Here is a 19,222-nt window from a genome sequence, read left to right on the forward strand (position 1 = left end):
TCATCGTTGGAAGCGTCTTCGTCCAGTATTCATTATTGATTCAGTGGTCCATGTTGAATCCGGCAACGGAAAGCTTCGGCAGATTGGTTGAAGTCGAAGAATTCATAAAACACATTGAATCGTGCTGACATAAAGCGAATAGGGTCGTGTAAGCTGTAGTTCGCCAAACGTGGTCCAAGATGTTGTCTACGGTTGTCTGTAAAATCGGCTTTCTCACCAATATGCTCATTTTTGAGAATTTGTAATTTTTGAACAGTTTGGCTGATTTACGATATCTTGGGGGTTACGATATCTTGCGGTTTTGATATATTTTTCAGAAAAAAATATTATGCGCCTCAAAGGCGAAGAGCATTAAATATGCGTTTTTCGTGATTTTCGAGGCGTCCAAACCAATGGATTTTAGACACCTCTAAATTTAACGACACGCGTAGCGAACACTTTCATCGAACCTATATTTCAACACGTGGCGGTGGAAAACTATACCTGGGCAACCTGAGAAGACAACTAAGAGAACAGTCTAGCAGTAAACCGAACCGACCGATATGCATGACCCGACGCGCGATGCAAACTGTTTCATTAGACCAATGAAATTTATAACTCGTCACGCATGGAACTCTCCAATCAATCTTCTATTTCAACACGCGGCGGCGGAGTATATTTCTGGTCATCCTGAGAGGACGATCGAGAGAGCAATCCGAAATTGGGATGCAATACATAACTCGTCGCGATTAGAATTCTTTTAACAAACATTTCAACACGTTTCGGCGGAATATATCTCTGAAAGTACAAATGAAAGAAAGACGCGCTGAACACCACTGCTGGTATCAACAATTCTGCGTAAGCTGTCAATATCTAAGCGAATGATAGATCAGTACAGCCATAAGGATATTCAACGTTCACTCAAAACACGTTTACTCAAAACGCGTTTGCACGAGACACTATGATGCAACATATTCCCGAATGATCTATTAAACCGAATATAACATTCAGCCGAATGTAACATTCAACAGAATGTAACATTAACCTAAATGTACCATTTACCCGAATTGGACATTTGGAAGCAAGATTGAAAAAAAAAACAAATTATGATGTCGAGTCTGCTGGTAATAAATCAGATTAATTCAATACAACGCAAAAGAGTAACTTATGGAGCATTTATATGATGTGATGTGATTTTAAAATAGGAAACATCAGAAGCAAATATGACTAGTGAAATGTCTGAAGAACTGACGAGAAAACAAAATGGGATATTTTACGGATTTTGTTTTTGACGTAGAACTACGTCTTTCATTAAGGGTGCCAAATCAGAAAACAGGTCACATTTTTATGAAATAAAGTTAACATTAATAACTGTTTTCGTGGTGAACGGATTCTGGCGATTTACGTACCAAACGGATAATCCCCCAAGATTTGTTTGATATGCTATACATTACAATCCCATAGTCTGTATATGGTTTAAATTGATGAAAATTGGAAGCATTTCCATTTCCTCATACATTTGTTCTGTCCATTTGTGTGCTTTCCCGAACAGAGCTGTCTATGACGAGCAACTTATCGACGAGCAACGAAGGGGAAATCGTAAGATATAAAGTCTCCGTGAACAAAGGAAAAGAAGAAGAACGAAGGGGAATATTTGCCTAGAGTATAAACAGTGGATCTTGCTGAGCCTGAGGACACCGACTGGACAACACTGTTGTTGAATCATCGAACAATTATCGTCAAATGATTCTACAATTTTTTTCAGGGCGACCAAACCGGTAGAATGGTTATTTCAAAATTTTCGTAGCATTATAAAATAATATCCGCAGTTAAAAACAAGCGACTTGAATTAAACTACAGCGTAGTTCTACGTCAACAATGCGGTCGTGTCTTGAACACAATCTCCTACATATTTTTTGACACATGAGTTGTTCTTTCAAGGTGTATTGGATTGTTTTTTTTTGCATCAGGAGATTTGGCTGAAATCGTTATCTATAGTTTTTTTCGAATTTACCGTTCGTTTTCCCGGAATGAGTGGAAGTTGAGTGAGAGGAGTCGGTGGATCGTGAGAAGTGAGTTGAGTGAGTGGATTGAGTGGATTGAGTGGATTGAGTGGAGTAAGTGAGGAGTAACTAGAATGAATAGAGTGAGTGGAATGAGTAAAATGAATGGAGTGGAGTGAGTGAGGTGAATGGAGTGAAATGAGTGGAATGAATTGAGTGACTAGAGTGAGTAGAATGAGTAGTGAGCAGAGTGAGTAGAGTGAGTATAGTGAACGAAATAAATGGAATGAGTGGAGTGAGTGGAATGAAAGAGAAAGTCCAGGAATTTGATGAATATCAAAATTCGAAAAAAAACAGGAAAGAATTCCTTTTTAATAAATTAGTTGCTCTTTCACGATGTATTGTACTGATTTTTATTGCATCAGAAGATTTGGCTGAAATCGTTATCTATAGTTTTTTTTAATTTTCCGTTCGTTTTTCCGGAGTGAGTAAGTGGTGTGAGTTGGGTGAGTGTAGTTGGTGGAGTGTGAGAAGTGAGCTGTGTGAGAAGTGAGTTGAGTGAATGGAGTGAGTAGAGTGAGTGGAGTGAATGGAGTGAAGTGAATGGAGTGAAATGAGTGGATTGAGTTGAGTGACTAGAGTTAGTAGAATGAGTAGTGAGCAGAGTGAGTATAGTGAGCGGAATAAGTGAAATGAGTGGAGTGATAGGAATGGAAGAGAAAGCCCAGGAATTTGGAACATCAAAAATCTAAAAAAAACAGGAAAGTATTCCTTTTTTGACAAATGAGTTGCTTTTTCACGGTGTATTAGATTGGTTTTTTTGCATCAGGAGATTTAACTTAAATCGTTATCTATAGTTTTTAAAATTTTCCGTTCGTTTTCCGCAGTGAGTAAGTTGTGTGAGTTGAGTATGTTGTGTGAATTGAGTAAGTGGAGTGGGTGAAGTATGAGAAGTGAGTTAAGTGAATGGAGTGAATGCAGTGAGTGGATTGAGTGGAGTAAATGAGGAGTAACTAGAATGAGTAGAGTGAGTGGAGTGAGTTGAATAAGTGGCATGAGTGGAATGACTGAAGTGGAGTAAGTGGAATGAATGAAGTTAGTGGAGTGGCGGAATGAATGGGGTAAGTGAACTGAAAGAAGGGATTGACTAGAGTGAGTATAATGAGTAGAATAAGTAGAGTGAGTAGAGTTAGTGAAGTGTCCAGAGTGAAGAGAGTATATGGAGTGGAGTGAGTGGAGTGAGTGGAATGCGTTAGGTGAGTGAAATAAGTGGAGTGATTAGAGAGATTAGAGTGAGTTGAGTGATTAGAGTGAGTGGAATGAGTGAAGTTAGCAGAGTGAATGGAGTGACTAGAGTAAGAGTGAGTATAATATTTTGCATAATAAAAGTGAATAAGAGAGTGAGTAAAGTTAATGTTGTGATTAGAATGGAAGGTGGAGTGAATGAAGTGAAGTGAGTGGAGCGAATGTAGTGAGTAGACCAGAGTGAATAGAGTGAAGTAAGTGGACTGTGTGTGAATGAAGTGAAGTGAGTGGAGTGAATGGAGTGAGTGGACTGACTGGAGTAGGTGAAATGAGTTGAGTGTGTGGAGCGAATGGAGTGAAGTGAATGGAATAAAAAGAGTGAATTAAGTGAGTGAGGGATTGAGCGAGTGAGTGAGTTATCGAGTGAGTGAGTGAGTGAGTGGGTGAGTTAGTGATTGAGTGAATGAATGTCAGTTGATATAATTCTAGAAAATATTCTCGCTTCGCGTACAGATAGCTATTTTAGCGACATCATTTATGTGCGCAATTTTTACATTTTGACGACCGCAACTTTAACAGAAGGGCAAGCTTTACTAGAATTAATAAGACATATATTTTCAATAAGTGAAAATCCGTACTAATTCCAATTATAACATAACGTTTTCATTATTCGAGAAGGTGAATAAAAACGATTAGCAAACTGAAGTCATATGAATGTGACTCCGGTCAGTCACACAAATGTGACGTTAAAATGTTACTGTGAAATTAAAGTGAACTTGCATTCGGGTAAAAGTTACATTGGGTAAATCGAATTTGAATGAATGTCCTTCGGCTAAATGGAATTCGGGTAAATGTCATAGAATCCAGCCATGAACGATTGTAGAACAACGTGTACCCTTGGATAGATGAATACCTATTTGTACGTATCATTCAAATATTTGGAGCAAAGTTCTTGGCCACGAATGGTCTTCTGAAAGTGTCTCAGTTCAACGAAATCTAGACAAGATTATCAGTTACAACTGAGTTTCGTTAGGGTTGTGTTTTGATTGGATTTTAGAGATATTGACCCGTAAAAATTACAAGTGAATGATGCATCCCTTCATACCTTGAGAACCGCAGTGTCCAACATCTATTTCCTAGTCATTCCGAGATCACCGAAATTATTACAATATATTCTGAATTAAGCTCGTCTCTCTCATGAAGTAGAGCGTTTCTCTATCTTTAGAACACAGGTACTGGAGGACTACTCAGCTCTCTATTTTCATGTTCCCTGTAGAATCCCTGTAGAGTACCACTGTAAGCCTCTTGTTAGTTCTTCCTCTTTCCACGTTCAAGGTCATACCATGGAACAGTGTATAGTGATACCTTCACTTCCATCCGCTTCCATATCTGTGTTGAACGAATTGAATGGTATGATACCATTTTGTCATTCAGCATTCTGGGTCACGATATGGGCCGCCTTCTCATACCCGTGTGTGTGTGATCTAGAATTCCGCATGAAGTGGCTTGTTTTCTTTCTGGGTGTGTCAGTTACTCGATGATTAGTTTCTATGTTTGCAGGGTTAGCCTTGACATCCTCTGGTCACATGCAAGTCCAATGTAATCCCGCTACGTGTAGTTCTGAACTCCTACTGTGCACTGATTCAACACTTTGTTCACAATACGATAACCAGGGACCATACTTTCAGCCATGAACTAGAATCAGGCTGTATACTGTGCATTGGAGAATATTTCGAGTACTACCGGCTTTATTGATTTCCGCGAAGATCTTTGTAACGTTTGCTTTTCACAGTTATCGTCGACTCATCAGTTGTGAGAATCAAGCTAGCCCTCGTTCTTGATAAAACAAATTCATTACCAGCTTTACAGTCCGAAACTGATTAATACCACACGAAACTATCGACTCACGCATGGCCATAGAGGTAGAGGTATGTGAGGCTTCGATACAGCTACCCTGTAGCTTCATGGTGAACCACGAAAACCCCATAAATTCCCTTTTGGAGATCCATGCAAACCTTTAAAAACGCTACCAATTCCTGAAGGAGTTTCATAATCAGAAATAGAATTTACTTTTTCTAGTCTACAAAGGGAAGAGCATATAACAGTAACAATAACATAACCAAACCACGGAGACAAGACAAAACGACATTCCAAACTACTAGAGAGAAAAGAAAAACCATTACATAACGTAGAACAAAATACATTCGTATGAAAAAAGAGAACGAAAAACAAAAGAACAATAAAAGCAATAAAACGAAATTGATCGGTTGGACGGAAAAGAAGAGACCCCCAAGCAGCACATTTTTCTTAATCAAACGAACCACGGGAGAGTCATGTGCAGTGAATACCAAACAAAAATCAATTTACTGAAAGGGATTTCAAAGGATAGAGAGACAAGGAAAAAAGAAAGAAAAATACTATGAATTAAATACAGCAGCGCAAGAGTGGTACAAATTAATAACAATTATATAAAGTTAAAGTTAAAATGTTACAGTATTGATCCCGTGTCCCGGTTGGGACGAACAAGTGTAGTTTCAGAACAAGTGGTAGTAGTAGTAGAAGTAGGAGTAGTAGCGGTAGTTGTAGTAGTAGTAGAGGTGGTAGTAGTGGTAACTCAAGTTGTTACAGTTGAAGTAGTACTAGTAGTAGTAGTAGTAGTAGTGATGATGGTGGATGTGGTCCTCCTTGCGCGTGTCACTAGAGAAGTAGTAGGGAAGAGTTGTGCAGGATGGGACCCAAGCTGAGAGAGACAGTATGTGTGGATGGGTGGTGGTGGTGCTTTCAGCTGCTGCTGTAAGACTATCTTGACGAAACAAATGGTTCAGACAGTTTGTTGTTGGGAGTGTATCAAGAGCAGAGATGAGCACGAACGACGAACGATCCTGAATGATCCGAGGATGTTTTTGGGGCATATGTACGAAATGTTCCGAAGACTTATGACAATGATCAAAGGATACACGGAACGAAAAAAAAAGGCCAAGCTAGAAGAATAAAATAATGGGGGATGGAAAATCGCAAGTTGATAGAATGTCACGAAAAATAAAAGTACATTCCAGAACACGTATAAAACAAAGAGAGAAATAAACAAATCCAATGCGTCGTGACGAAAAGAAAACAACGGAAACAAGACATAAAATGAAATCTGAAACAAAAAACCAGACGGGCGGATGTAGACAAAATATGATAATGCACGAAACAAAATCCAATTCCAGAGCAAAGGGAGGAATACACGCAAGACGTTCCGGGAACTTGGGGGGGGGAGAAGTCTCTAAATCGAAGGGTTACAGGAGGAGGACGAATGGCTGAATGTGTTTCGAACATACACAGAGAGAAGAAGAGCTGAAGTACACGAATAATATAACAACGAAACACAACGGGGTTACGCCAGCAAGTGAAAAGTATTAGTGGGGAATACAGTACCCGTCTTACCTATCCGTTTCTGATCTTTCAGATCGGGCTTAGGTTCAACGTAGGGTGTCAGCTCGTCGTCCTCGTAGCCCATGTTCATCCACTTGTCCTTCATGATGGACTCGAGGCTGGCCCGCTTGGCCGGATTGAGCACGAGGAATTTCTTCAGCAGGTTTTCGCAGTCGGTTGACATGTAGAAAGGAATCCTGAAAAAAGAAAACCAATCCAGAGAGAGATAGAGAATACAGTGAGCGTTTATCTAGCCTTCGAAGTTATCTACGAATCCTACCTGTACTTTCCCCTCAGCACACGCTCCCGCAGCTCCCGCAACGTCGCACCGTCAAATGGCAGTGACCCACTGACCAGCGTATACAGGATGACCCCGAGCGACCACACGTCCACCTCTGGACCATCGTATTTGCGGCCCTGGAACAGTTCGGGTGCGGCGTACGGCGGCGAACCGCAGAAAGTGTCCAGCTTGGAGCCGGGTGTGAACTGATTCGAGAAGCCAAAATCTGCAATCTTGATATTCATTTCGCTGTCGAGCAACAGGTTCTCTGCCTTCAAATCTCTGCAAGGAACAACAAAAAAAGAAGGAGAACCCCTTAGTAAACTCGGAACAACGAGTCAAGGGTATACCAGTCTCACCTGTGGATTATGCGCTTCTGGTGGCAGTACTGAACGGCGGACACAATCTGTCGGAACTTGGCCCGGGCTTCCTTCTCCTTCATTCTACCATGCAGCACGAGGTAGTCGAACACTTCGCCACCGGACGCGTACTCCATCACCAGGTAGAGTGTCTTTTCCGTTTCGATCACCTGGAACAGCTTCACGATGTTGGGATGGTCCAGCAGCTTCATTATTCTAACCTGCAAAACAGAGTGCAGAAATAAAAAAACCACAACAAATTAGTGTGTTAATAATTAAGTGCCAGTGCCAGGTGTAGGGGGAGATGCGAAACAGATAAAGTCACAAACTATGCCGTAACAAGTTGAGACATTGAGATGGGAAAACGGTTTCCCCTTTTTTATGTAGTCTACCTTCAAAAAGAACGACGAGATGCGGCAGGAAAGTGAGCGTAATTAAAGCATCAAGAATAATTAAAGACGATCCCCGAGTCGAGTCGCTTCATCATGATTAAGAGAGACGTCGACTTCAGACGAAAACGGAGTGCCACTAAAGTGGATTATGAGAGGATGTGGTGTTCTTTTTGTTGCATTTACGATGATGGAAATTGAGCTGACGCGTATTCTTTGCAGTGACCTTGGAGAGCAATGCCATAGGCCACTTGAATGTGATGCTCCACCAAGAAAACGGGCAGCACGCGGAAAAAAGTGGTTATATTATCAGTCTTCATGACAGCCGGAAGCAGCAGCAGCATATGAGCGCCGGATCAATGACATGTTATCACGTACAGAGTGAATGAATGCATGCAAGCCACTTTGCGGCACTTCGCCAAGAATACTCTTAGTGGGCTTCTCTGTACAATTTTTATAATGATTTTCTCTTTCCCGCTTTTGAAGACTATCGCAATTTAAAATTTAAAGGTTAAAAGTTAATATCACATTTTTGACGTAGAATTGCGTCTTTCAGGAAAGGTGCCAAATCAGAAAACAGGTCACGTTTTCATGAAATAAAGTTAACGTTAATAACTATTCTCACTGTGAACGAATTCTCATGATTTGCATACAAATCGAATCGGAAATTCTCTAAGATTTGTTTGATATGCATATGCTATATATTACAATTCGCTAATCTCTATTTTATTATATTTAAATTCATGAAAACTTTCTTTTTTCCCATACATTCGTTCTGCTGATTTGTGCGCTAACCCTACCCGTATTCCTAAAGCTTATAACTCGAACATTTCATAACAGATCGGAAAGATGTTTGCATCAATTGATAGGAAATATTTCTATGCGTTCATCACAATTAATAAAATGTTATTTTTCATTAAATGAACAATTGAATAACTGTAAAATGTCGAGCGTTATCTAAACATCCTAATTGCCAAGTTTTGATTGGGCCGATTAACGGTTTCCCCAACACGGACTTCAAAATCAATGTGTCTGGGGGAACCCGCTTTGCAAATACATGCAAGTCGGGGGTATTTTTTGATGTTGAGTACTTTTGTACTCGCTTGTCGTTGTGCAGACCGGAATATGTTTCCCTAAAACGTACTTTTAAACTGAAAAGCCTGGGAAAATTGTCATTTCAAATAATAAAGAGGTGAATGAACTTTCGCGGTTCGAGAACTACGTTAACATGAGATGTGCAATAATTTCAGAGGGAAATGTAAAATACAATGATCGTTTGACAAATTTTCCGTTCACATATTTGGGTAGTTCTAGGCACCATATCAAACGTAAAAGGACGTTCATCAAATTTATTTGTAACGAAGAACATAATCTATTACAAAAATTTCGATGCATTCAAAAATAAAATTCGAAGTGGTAAACAAGTGGATTGCATAATATAATTGCGTAGTTCTACGTCGAAAATATGCGGTCGTGTCCTAGATACAACCCCTTACAATTTTTTTCATGACGCGAGATAATCCTTCAATTTCACAGAGCTTCTGATCTCAAGCTTTACTTTTACTTTTACCATGAAATATTTTTTTATTTGCGTTATTTTTTTTAAAAGTAGATAATTTATGTGAATTAACAAGCTCTTTCAAGTACCTCAATTCCAAAGTAATGGAAGTCAAAAACATCGGAACAATAAACGTGGAATCGGATTTTCATGCCAGATTGCACCACTTGTTGATGCATTGTCATATATCAATGAAATCTGCGTCATTTGGAAGGCTAGCAGTTAAGGGTGAGATAAAACGTGAGACTACGTATTTCGATGAATGTGCGATATCAGAAAACATGTATTTTTGCTGCTTTTGATAATTTGCATACCAATCAAATCGGAAATTCTCTAGGATTTGTTGGATATGTACCACATTACGTTTCCCTAGTCCGTAAATGGTTTAAACCGACGGAAACTGGAAGCATTTCCATTTTACCTTACATGCATTTCTGTGCTTCCCTACTCGCGCTGTCAAAAAGGGAAGGGGTAACTAAAGTGGAGCCGTAGCAATTTTTTTTTATCGGAAACGAATGAATCGTAAGATTTGAAAAACATTCTTCGTAAACAAAGAAAAAGAAGCAGAATAAAAATGTTTATATATCACTGCGAATCGGTCTCGCGTCGATTGATCGCTCAAAATGTAATATTTTTTTTAAAATTTCAAACAAAACTCGACAATTACTATTTTAGAAAAATGAAAGTTGTAGAATTGTTAGAACTTTTAAAGGCTTGATATTTTTTTTGCGTTCGTCGAAATTTTTGAGCTAGTTGGTTCCAAAACTGCGTTTTTTTTTATCTCTCGGAGTTTTGAATTTCCTGATTTTTTTTAGAATTCTCTAATTTGATCTTTCGTTTCAATTTTCAACAATATTTTTTTGAATTATTTGTTTATCTTGCAATTTTAGACGTTTGTCGTAATTTTGAGATTTTGAGATCTTGAGATTTTTTTTTGTAAATTTTTAGAACATCTCCAAATTCAAAAATTTCTAGAATATTTGTAATTTTGAAGGATTTATGAGATTTTACAAGGATTAGATATCCTATTTTATTCTTGTTAAATTTAAAATTTATAAATTTTTTGAATTGATTTATTTTGTTTTTGATTTCACAATATTCTGTTTTCCTGATTCTAAGATTCATTTAATAATTTCAATTTTTGGATTGTTGAAATATTTATAACTTTCGCAATGTTTTTAATGTTTTTCTTCGGTACAGAGAAAAATAGAAAGTAGGTTAGAATAAGCATACTCCGCCTGTAGACTTCAGTCGGTAGGAATTAAGATTAAGAATGTTTCGTTGAGAGAATTTGAAGAATAAAACTGAAGAACAAAATTCACAGCTCGAAGTCCTTTTTATTTTACAGATTCAAATAGTCTTTTGGAACGCTCGGGCGCTGTTCGTCTTCAATTAAAATTTTTATTTTTTCGGAATTTTGAGGTTTCCTGATTTTTTTCTCAATCTTTAGAATTTCAAAAACATTTGCAAAATTCAAAATTCATAATATTTTTTAATTTTGTTTTTTTTTTGTTTTCTAATTGTTTTCTCATATTCCGTGTTTCGAATTTTCAAGTCCTTTTAAATTTTTTTATATTCTGTTTTTATGATTTCAGATTTCTTATTATTCTTGATTTATTTTCGGGATTTTCGGGATTTTTTTAAACTTTTCAAAATGCAGACATTTTAAGGTTTTCTGTATTTTTTGGATGATTGTATTTTTTAATTTTTCAGAAATTGGACATTTTATGATGAAAAGATTTTTAAATTTTTGTTTAATTTTTGAAATTTGTGAAATTTCTAAGCTTTTTGTATTTTTTATTTGATTTTGATTTTTTTTTACTTCTAGGAATATTTGAATTTGAGAATTTTCTGATTTGATTTTTTTTTAATTTTTAACAAGAGAATTATTTGTTTACTAGCTGACCCGGCAAACGTTGTTTTGCCATAAAAATTATTTCTAGTGAATATGTTGGTTGTTAAATAAAAATAACTAATGTATTGTGAGTGTGTTCAAACGTTTTAACGTTCTACATATACGTGAAACGTTCGTTACTCGTGTGTTTGACATATCGAGGAATAGAGCGCCAAGTCGATGACGATTGAAAAAAAAAACACAAACCATTCTTTGTATTCCATTCCCGATGTATTTCATTAACGAATCTGAAGTGAAAAAAAAGGGATATATTCTTGTCGTAAAGTAGACAAATTAAATGAAGAATATCAATATAAGTTTCGTTGTTGCAAATGTATTTGTTGCTCTTCATCGAACCACAGAACTCAACATTAATATAAGCATTGAATGTTTTGCTCAGCTGAGGCGAATAAGGCACTGCCGAACGATTTTCCATGTCAATGTCTGCGTTGTTAATTTTCATGAATGATTGTCTTTCTCTATCAGTTTTTAGTCGTTGACATATTGGACATCCACCTAAGGTTGCGGTAGTGTCGTTGGTGAAATCTTTAAGAAAATGCATTGTACATTTTCCATCTGCCATGCAAAAAAAACTATGCTATAAAACTTTAAGATTACCGCACGGTCATGAACCATGTTTGTGGTAACAATATCGAACAATCACCTGACCTGACCTGGAAGCCTGGAAGTTGTTGAAATTAGAATGAAAATTTTTATTCGATGTTGTTTCAATACTTAGAAGACATAGTCCTGACCCTAACTTAACTATTTATCTATTGATCTTCTTGCATTTCGACCAAAATATCATTCAGAATATAACATAATTATCAGAGACTATTCTCGTTCAAGATACCAGCAGAGAATGTATTATTTCAATCGAAAATTCATAACAATTTACGCTTCACAGAAGTGGAACACGAAGATCAATGACTCGAATTTTTGAGTAAATTACACCATCGATTTCCTCAGGGCGTATTTTGTCGATTATACAAATTAAAAATGTGCATATGAGGTAATCCTAATTTTTTGTAATTTTGCCATCCTACCGAATAAATTCAGCAAGGTGTGGAACCGAATACATGTAACGTTGTAATGAATCCCATTCTACATTTTATTAATTTTTTTTTTGTTTGAACACACGTTTTGTAATATCATGACAATGCACGTGTTTGGACCTGGCAACATCAAAGGCTGCGTCGGCGTTGCTCATGATAGTGTCTGGCAAGTGAGTGTATTTTTCCTCACACCGCTTCTGTTTGTTTAGAGTCGCAGTCGTTCGCTCTCTACCTCTATATCGTTCGCAAATCATTCTACGTTGAGATGGTGAACGTTAGGAACAGTGTCGTTTGAACGGTGGGTGTCAACGATGAACTCCAGATAGTTGTTTCTTCTTCGAATCACAGTTTCTCGCGTCACCGAGCAGTCGCCTACCATGACTCCAGCAATGTTTTCAACGACATACGCATTGAATGTATACATGTGTTCTCCAGTCGGTGTTATATTAGAATTGATGAAAATAACGTGATCGTCATCTTGCAAACCGAGCATGTATGATATGAAGAATTTCAATAATTCATTATGTATATTCAAAAAGTTTTCCAGCTCGCTGGCAATATGGCTTTAGCCGAATTAAGGCTATTGACGCATGTGAGCCGTTTCGGAGGAGTTCGACCACGAACATCGTAACACGAGATTTTTATATATAAGATTTAGCAATTTTAGATTCTTGTTGAAATTTTGAGATTTGATCTTTTTTTTAATTTTTTTTAATTTCGAGAACATTTTCAGTTTCAAAAACTTACACAACATTTGGAATTTTGAAGAATTCATGAGAGGTTAAGATATCCTATTTTATTCTTGTTAAATTTGTTAAAAAAGGTTTGAAAATCTTTAATTTTTTTTTGTATTTGATTTTATAATACTTTTCAAATTTTTAGATTGTCTGGAATGTTTAAAAATATTGGAATCTGGATTTTAGCTATGCTTAAAATTTCTTTTTTTTTGTTGAAATGTTTTTAAATGTTTGGATGTTTTAAATGTTTGAAATGTTTTAAAATCTTGGAATCTTTCTTGGAAAATTTAATTTTTCTTCTGTTGAAATTCTCACATTTTATAGAATTTTTTTATTTCAGTTTTTTTTATTTATAATTTTATAAATAATTTTTATAGTGTTATTATTAATTTTATCATAAAAATTTATATTGAACTAGATTGTTTATATCAATTAAATTGAAGCTTTCTAACCGCTCTACAATTTGTTCTTTGACACCCAACTTCTATCTTTCTTAATTTGGCTGCAATATAGATATTGCAATACCTGGTGAGAATTCTAGCAAAATCTTCAAAATTTACGATTTTTACCCCACTGTACATGTAATAGCCACTTAAATGTTACCTTAAAGTTGAAAGGTTACATTTCTTCTTGTAATAAGTCATATTTGAAATATGAAAAACAATACTTTTTTCCAAACTGTATATAATCGAGTCCGACCTGTAATACCTAATTTTTTGTTTAGTTTTCTAGTTTTTGGGAATTCCAAAAACTTTTCCAATTGTAGAAATTTTTAGATTTTTTGTAATTCTTTTTGTCTTTATTTAAAAGACTTTCCGCCGTAGGCTGGTTCGTCCCTGTAATATTTTTAAAGATTGGATTTTTTTTAAATTTTTGTTATTTGAACATTTGCTGATAATTATCTATTTTCAAATATTTTTTCTAAAATTTTCATTTAATCTGAAATATTTTTTGAATTTTCACAATTTGTCAAATTCCTAAACTTTGTGTTATTTTCAGATTTTTTTTTTCAAATTAGTTAGGGTTTTTATAAGATCTAAAAAATATTGTTCATTTAAAAAAATGGATTTTGTTCCAGAATTTTTGAAACCTGTGAAAATTTTCGAAATTTAATTAATATGTATAATTTTTCTTCAGTTTTATAATTTTTATTTAATGTTTTTTTTAAATTTCCATCTTCTGTTTTTTTAATTTAAAATTCAAAAAATCATTTACGTTTTTATTTTCATGTTTTTTTTAGAATTTGTGAAATTTCATATTTTTCTAAATTGTTATGATTTTTAGATTCTGTGGAATGTTTGATTTTAAAAATTCTATAATTCCGTTTAAGAATTTTTAAAAACTTTTGGAATTGTAAAAATCTTAAAAATTTCAGTATTATTTTTTAAATTCACTTTTTTTAATTCTTTGATTCGATATTTTCAAAATTAAGAAAAAAAAACAATTTTGAATCTGTGGATTTTTTTTAAATTGTGTTTTAGATTTGATTTTATTTTGATAGTTTTTTTTTATTTTTGCAGTTGTTGGACAAATAAAATCGTCTACTTTGGATTTTCTGAAATTTTTCAACACTGTTTTTGAATTTTTCGGATTCTTAAATTTAAAGATTTCTTGATATTTTGAATGATTTTTCAGAATTTCAAAAAAACATTTGCAATTTTCAGAAATTTATAATATTTTATTTCAACATTTTAAATTGTGTCAGATGTCTTAAAATTGCATGACACGTCGAGATTTACTGTTATATCAAAAAATATTTTTTGTCAAAAATCGATTTTTCAGGCGAAAAAACGATCAAGCGCCATAAAATTTTTTTTTTTTAAACCCTGATTTCCTGTGGTTTTTCGGTTTTCAAAAAACTAAAATTTTAACTTTTGTGACACCAGTAAATGAAGCCCGAATGAGCTAATATTTTGCATAGGGTATATTATCGTGCAAATCAACATTTCGTAGCAAGTTCCGAATGAAAAATCGAGATAACTATTTTTATTGGCACCCAAAACCATACTTTTCGTTTCGTACCCCGAAAAAAAACTAAGTCCCAGAATACCGATTTTTGACAAAAATTTTTTTTCGAGATGACACTAGATCTCGACGTTTCAAGCAATTCTAAGACATTTGGCATCAAAATAATTTTTTTGAAAACCCCGATTCCTTTACTCCCTCCTTGGGTGATTTTTCGTGATTAAAAAAATCAAACTTTGGCCGCTTTGCGCCACTCTCCCTTAAGTCCGATTGAGGTGAAATTCGGCATAGGCTGTTTTTTCAAGGTTGTGAACATTTTGTATATGGTAACTTTTTGACATTTCAGGGTCAATTTTTTCCTATACATTCACTGGCACCCTAGTGTACACTCAACGACTGCCCGACTGAGACTCAGCCATGTGAAAACTGCAAAAACGACGTGAAAAACGACGTTAATAGTGATTTTCATGTCATTCTTACGAAATTTAAGATAAAAATATGAAAAAAGAAGAAGGCGATCTGACGTAGAGTTTTACATTAGTACCTCTCACGCTAAAGGTTACGAGTTAAATTCTCACTCCCAAAATTCTTGCTTCGGAATGAAAGTAAAGCCGTAGTTCGAGTGACGAACCAGCCAAAAGGTTGGAAGTCACTATAATACCCAAAAAAAACTCAAAGTGCATTTTACTATGGTGTACCGTATATATATTCAACAATTTCGAATTTCGTCACCCAGTACTGTTCTAATATCGATTTAAATGGGCTCTTAAGTGTTTTTTGATGTGTAATTTTTTTCCTATTTTCCCTACCCAATACATCAATGTATGTACATAACGAGAAAACACAATACTACAATGGTCATATTTTCGGAGACCCCTTGAAGATCCTGTGACATCTGCAAGAAATACCATTCGGCTACCCACCTCTCGGTACAGCTTCTGCAGCGACGACGCGTTCAGTTGTGTCTTGTCGATGATCTTGATCGCGACCTCTTTGGACGTGGGCACGTGCTTGGCCAGTTTCACCTTGGCGAAGTTACCCTTGCCGATGGTTTTCAGCAGTTTGTACTTGCCGATGTGCTCCTCGGCCGGTCGCCATCGGGCACCGGTTCCGCGCATCTGCATGTTTGGTGAACCCTGTGAAGAGGGACGAAAGGAAGGAAGAAAAAAAAGAACAAGTATTAGTATAAATACACATTAGTCATCGGAGGGAGACCTGGAAAGTTTGTGTTTTTGATGGTTTGAAAAACTCATAAATTTGTCACCTGTCGTCAGTTGATGGTGGGATGGGAAGGAACCGTATGTTGACTCGTTCCGTCATTGTACTGACAAGCGGCGCGATGGCGGCGGCGGCTGTTTCCTCGTAATATTTCAGATTCCGAACAAGAACACCGGGGTTCTATTTTTATTTGGGATTGGCGAAAAATGTAACACATTCGCACTTTCGCTGGGCGGAGAGAGCGTTTCCGCGCTGAAAATTTACGGCGGTTGCAGCAGCCGGTGTCGGCTGTGGCCATTTTACGGCGTGCAAAAAAACGAATCCCTAGCGTATGGATTTAATAATAGATGCGCCACTATGGGTGCGGTGGTAGAAATAATAGCAATCAACACTAATAAACACTATACCGCCGCCGAAGCGGCGTTGATTCTCTGTTATATGACCTGTGAAAAACGGGAAAATTTGTGGCGGTTCGAAGAGGTAAGGATAGAATATTTGCCAGACATAAATTGCTACCAATTGTCGGTATAAAAAAACAGCAATTTCGCAGCTAAAATCTGTTGGCAGATAGAAGGATGCGAGACGAGTAATCCGATCATGTCTGTGGAATTCCTCACTTCACACCCACAAAGTGAAGAGGGTATTTGGTGAGTCCCCACTTGAAACCCTCTTGAAATCTGCAATTCAGCAGAGACCGGAAGCTGCTGCTGCTGCTGTTGACTACCACCAATTACAACGCTTCCCAGAAGCAATTGAGCAGAAACAGAGTGTGAGAAGATCATGTTTAGACTGTGAATTCTGGAACAGAAGAGGATAGTATTTCGGCAGCGGTCGGGACGACTTCATAAAAACTGTTATGTTTATATCCAAGATTAATTATACTCGGAAGCCGGATATTTCGGAAGAAAACGGCTACTGCTCCGATGCAATCCCATTCCCAGCGAGCGGAGGTTGTTTTGCTTACGCTTCATAGTTAAAAGAACCCATTATCGGAAGGTACATACATAGAGAAATCACAACAGTGTCACCGGAATCCCTCTATCATAAACAAACTGTGTGTTAAACCCGATAATTCTATACTATCTGTTCAATATTTGTTCGCAGTGTACATATGAATGTGGTTGGTAGATTGTGGAAATTTACCATTTGCCGTGACGCAAATGACCAATAAACTGTCATTTATGAGAGAACCATAAACTTGTGGTGACAAAATTGGAACTAAATTTTGGGAGGGGTCACTTTAAGATGTTGAACAGAAACTCAAGCGCATTTGCAGAGTCATCGCCACATCGTTGACATTCGTTACGTTCGATGAATTATGTGCCCCCGTGTTAGCCATTTTGTTTCACAGAGATAGAGAAATATAAAAATTAAATTATACTGATAAGATGGTGCGCTGTTCAATGATGTATCTTTGTATCACTGAGAATCTTTGCAGGCGATAACAATTAAGCAGATGTTATTGTGATTGAAATGTGAATTCATTCTCCGATTTTTCAAAAATTGGTACGTATGATGGAAAGTACCCAAAATCACATGGCCAATTTAAATCACGACTGATTTCTTGAAAAGCGTATTCAAAATAATTAATCTTTCTTTTAAAAAATGCACTGTTGAAAAATCTCACTCAAGATTTAAAATTAATATTCTTCTTCTTCTTCTTCAATGGCACTAACGTTCCTAGAGGAACTTCGCCGTCTCAACGTAGTATTACTTGCGTCATTTTTTATTAGTACTTAGTTGAGATTTCTATGCCAAATAACACGCCTTGAATGCATTCTGAGTGGCAACCTCTAGAATACGCGTGATCACAGTGCAAGTCGGAGGAAATTTCTTTGACGAAAAATTCCCCCGACCAGAACGGGAATCGAACCCGAACACCCGGCATGTTAGTTATGACGCTAACCACTCGGCCACGGGAGCACTAAATATTCATAACTTTTATATCTCATATCCATATCGTCATCCTTGGATATTTTTTTGTATATTTCTATTGGAAAACCCTCCAATCTAACACTTAACCTACCACGAGGGGTCAAATGACCCATTTTAAACTTTTTGTCAAAATTTTCTTGCAAATTTTATTGTCACAACCTCATTTGCCCACATTACTCTTCTTAAAACATTCATCTAATGTATTTTTGAGTGTTTACTCTTCTCTTGTTATTTTTTTTACTGATAAAAATATGTAATCTGCCCTAACTACCGCAACGGGTGCCAACATTCATATGATATCAGAAAGATTTGTATGTGTTGTTGTGATATAAGACCATTGCATCACACATTTCTGCTTTTGTTTTACATATTTTGTTGTATTTGTGAATGAATAGTGAATGATTAGAATTCATTGTATTGCTGACTATCCAAGCGAGCTCACAGTAACCATTCCAAGCTCAGCCAATCCATGCCAAACCGATATAGTGGTTCTCAGATTTTCGTGAAAAATGGTATATTTGTTTTTTATTGCAACAATAAGACCTGTATTTTTTCAATATTTTTTCGTTATGGTGACCATTTCCGTTTTAGGGTGGTCCGAAAAAACACTTTTTTTCACTTTTTTCCTAAAAAGACCTTTTTAAAAAATTCATAACTTTTGAATTACTCAACCGATTCTAATAATCGACATATTAATATATAATATTGGCTTTAATATGCCAATCATCTCGTATTTTTAGGAAAAACACTTCAGTTGCACAAAATTTAAATTTTCCTTCTGTTATTATGATTGTATTTGTTTTTATGGTTTTCATGGTTTCGGGTCCAAGGACGCTATATATTTATTTATATTTTTTCTAGAAAGCTGAGGATTCTTTACATAAATCATCTCGAAATCAGAGATGTGTTCTTTTTCGTTTTTAAGTTATTATTTTTCAAATTTAATGGATTCAAAAAATAACTTTTCACCTATATCCCAAAAACACCTTTTTTCAAAAAATCATAACTTTTTAACGACTGTACCGATTCAGATGATTGGCATACCAAATTAAAGTACTTTAGCTAGTTTTCTTTGAAAAAATATCAAACTAGCGAACAAATTGGATTCTAGCTACATAGATCCAGTATAGTCGCAAAAAATATTGGAAAAAGACTAAAAACATGTCAACTTTGGAAAATCATAACATA

General features: G+C 36.0%; 1 protein-coding gene across 32 annotated transcripts in view; it reads right to left on the reverse strand.

Moving 5' to 3' along the window:
- The window catches only part of LOC129764888 (MAP/microtubule affinity-regulating kinase 3-like), a 171,749-nt gene that overhangs the window by 78,610 nt on the left and 73,917 nt on the right, over nt 1-19,222 (reverse strand). For 27 of the 32 annotated variants that reach the window (XM_055764462.1, XM_055764461.1, XM_055764458.1 and 24 more), the window contains 4 exons: nt 15,805-16,017; nt 7,284-7,504; nt 6,925-7,206; nt 6,648-6,841 (listed from right to left, as the gene is read on the reverse strand). In XM_055764462.1, the coding sequence (XP_055620437.1) occupies nt 6,648-6,841; nt 6,925-7,206; nt 7,284-7,504; nt 15,805-16,017 (910 nt within the window). The remainder of the gene's footprint in view (nt 1-6,647; nt 6,842-6,924; nt 7,207-7,283; nt 7,505-15,804; nt 16,018-19,222) is intronic. The other 5 variants (XM_055764468.1, XM_055764486.1, XM_055764465.1 and 2 more) reach the window with 1 other exon arrangement.

The sequence above is a fragment of the Toxorhynchites rutilus genome, chromosome 2, assembly GCF_029784135.1.
Source record: "Toxorhynchites rutilus septentrionalis strain SRP chromosome 2, ASM2978413v1, whole genome shotgun sequence".
Lineage (NCBI taxonomy): Eukaryota > Metazoa > Arthropoda > Insecta > Diptera > Culicidae > Toxorhynchites > Toxorhynchites rutilus.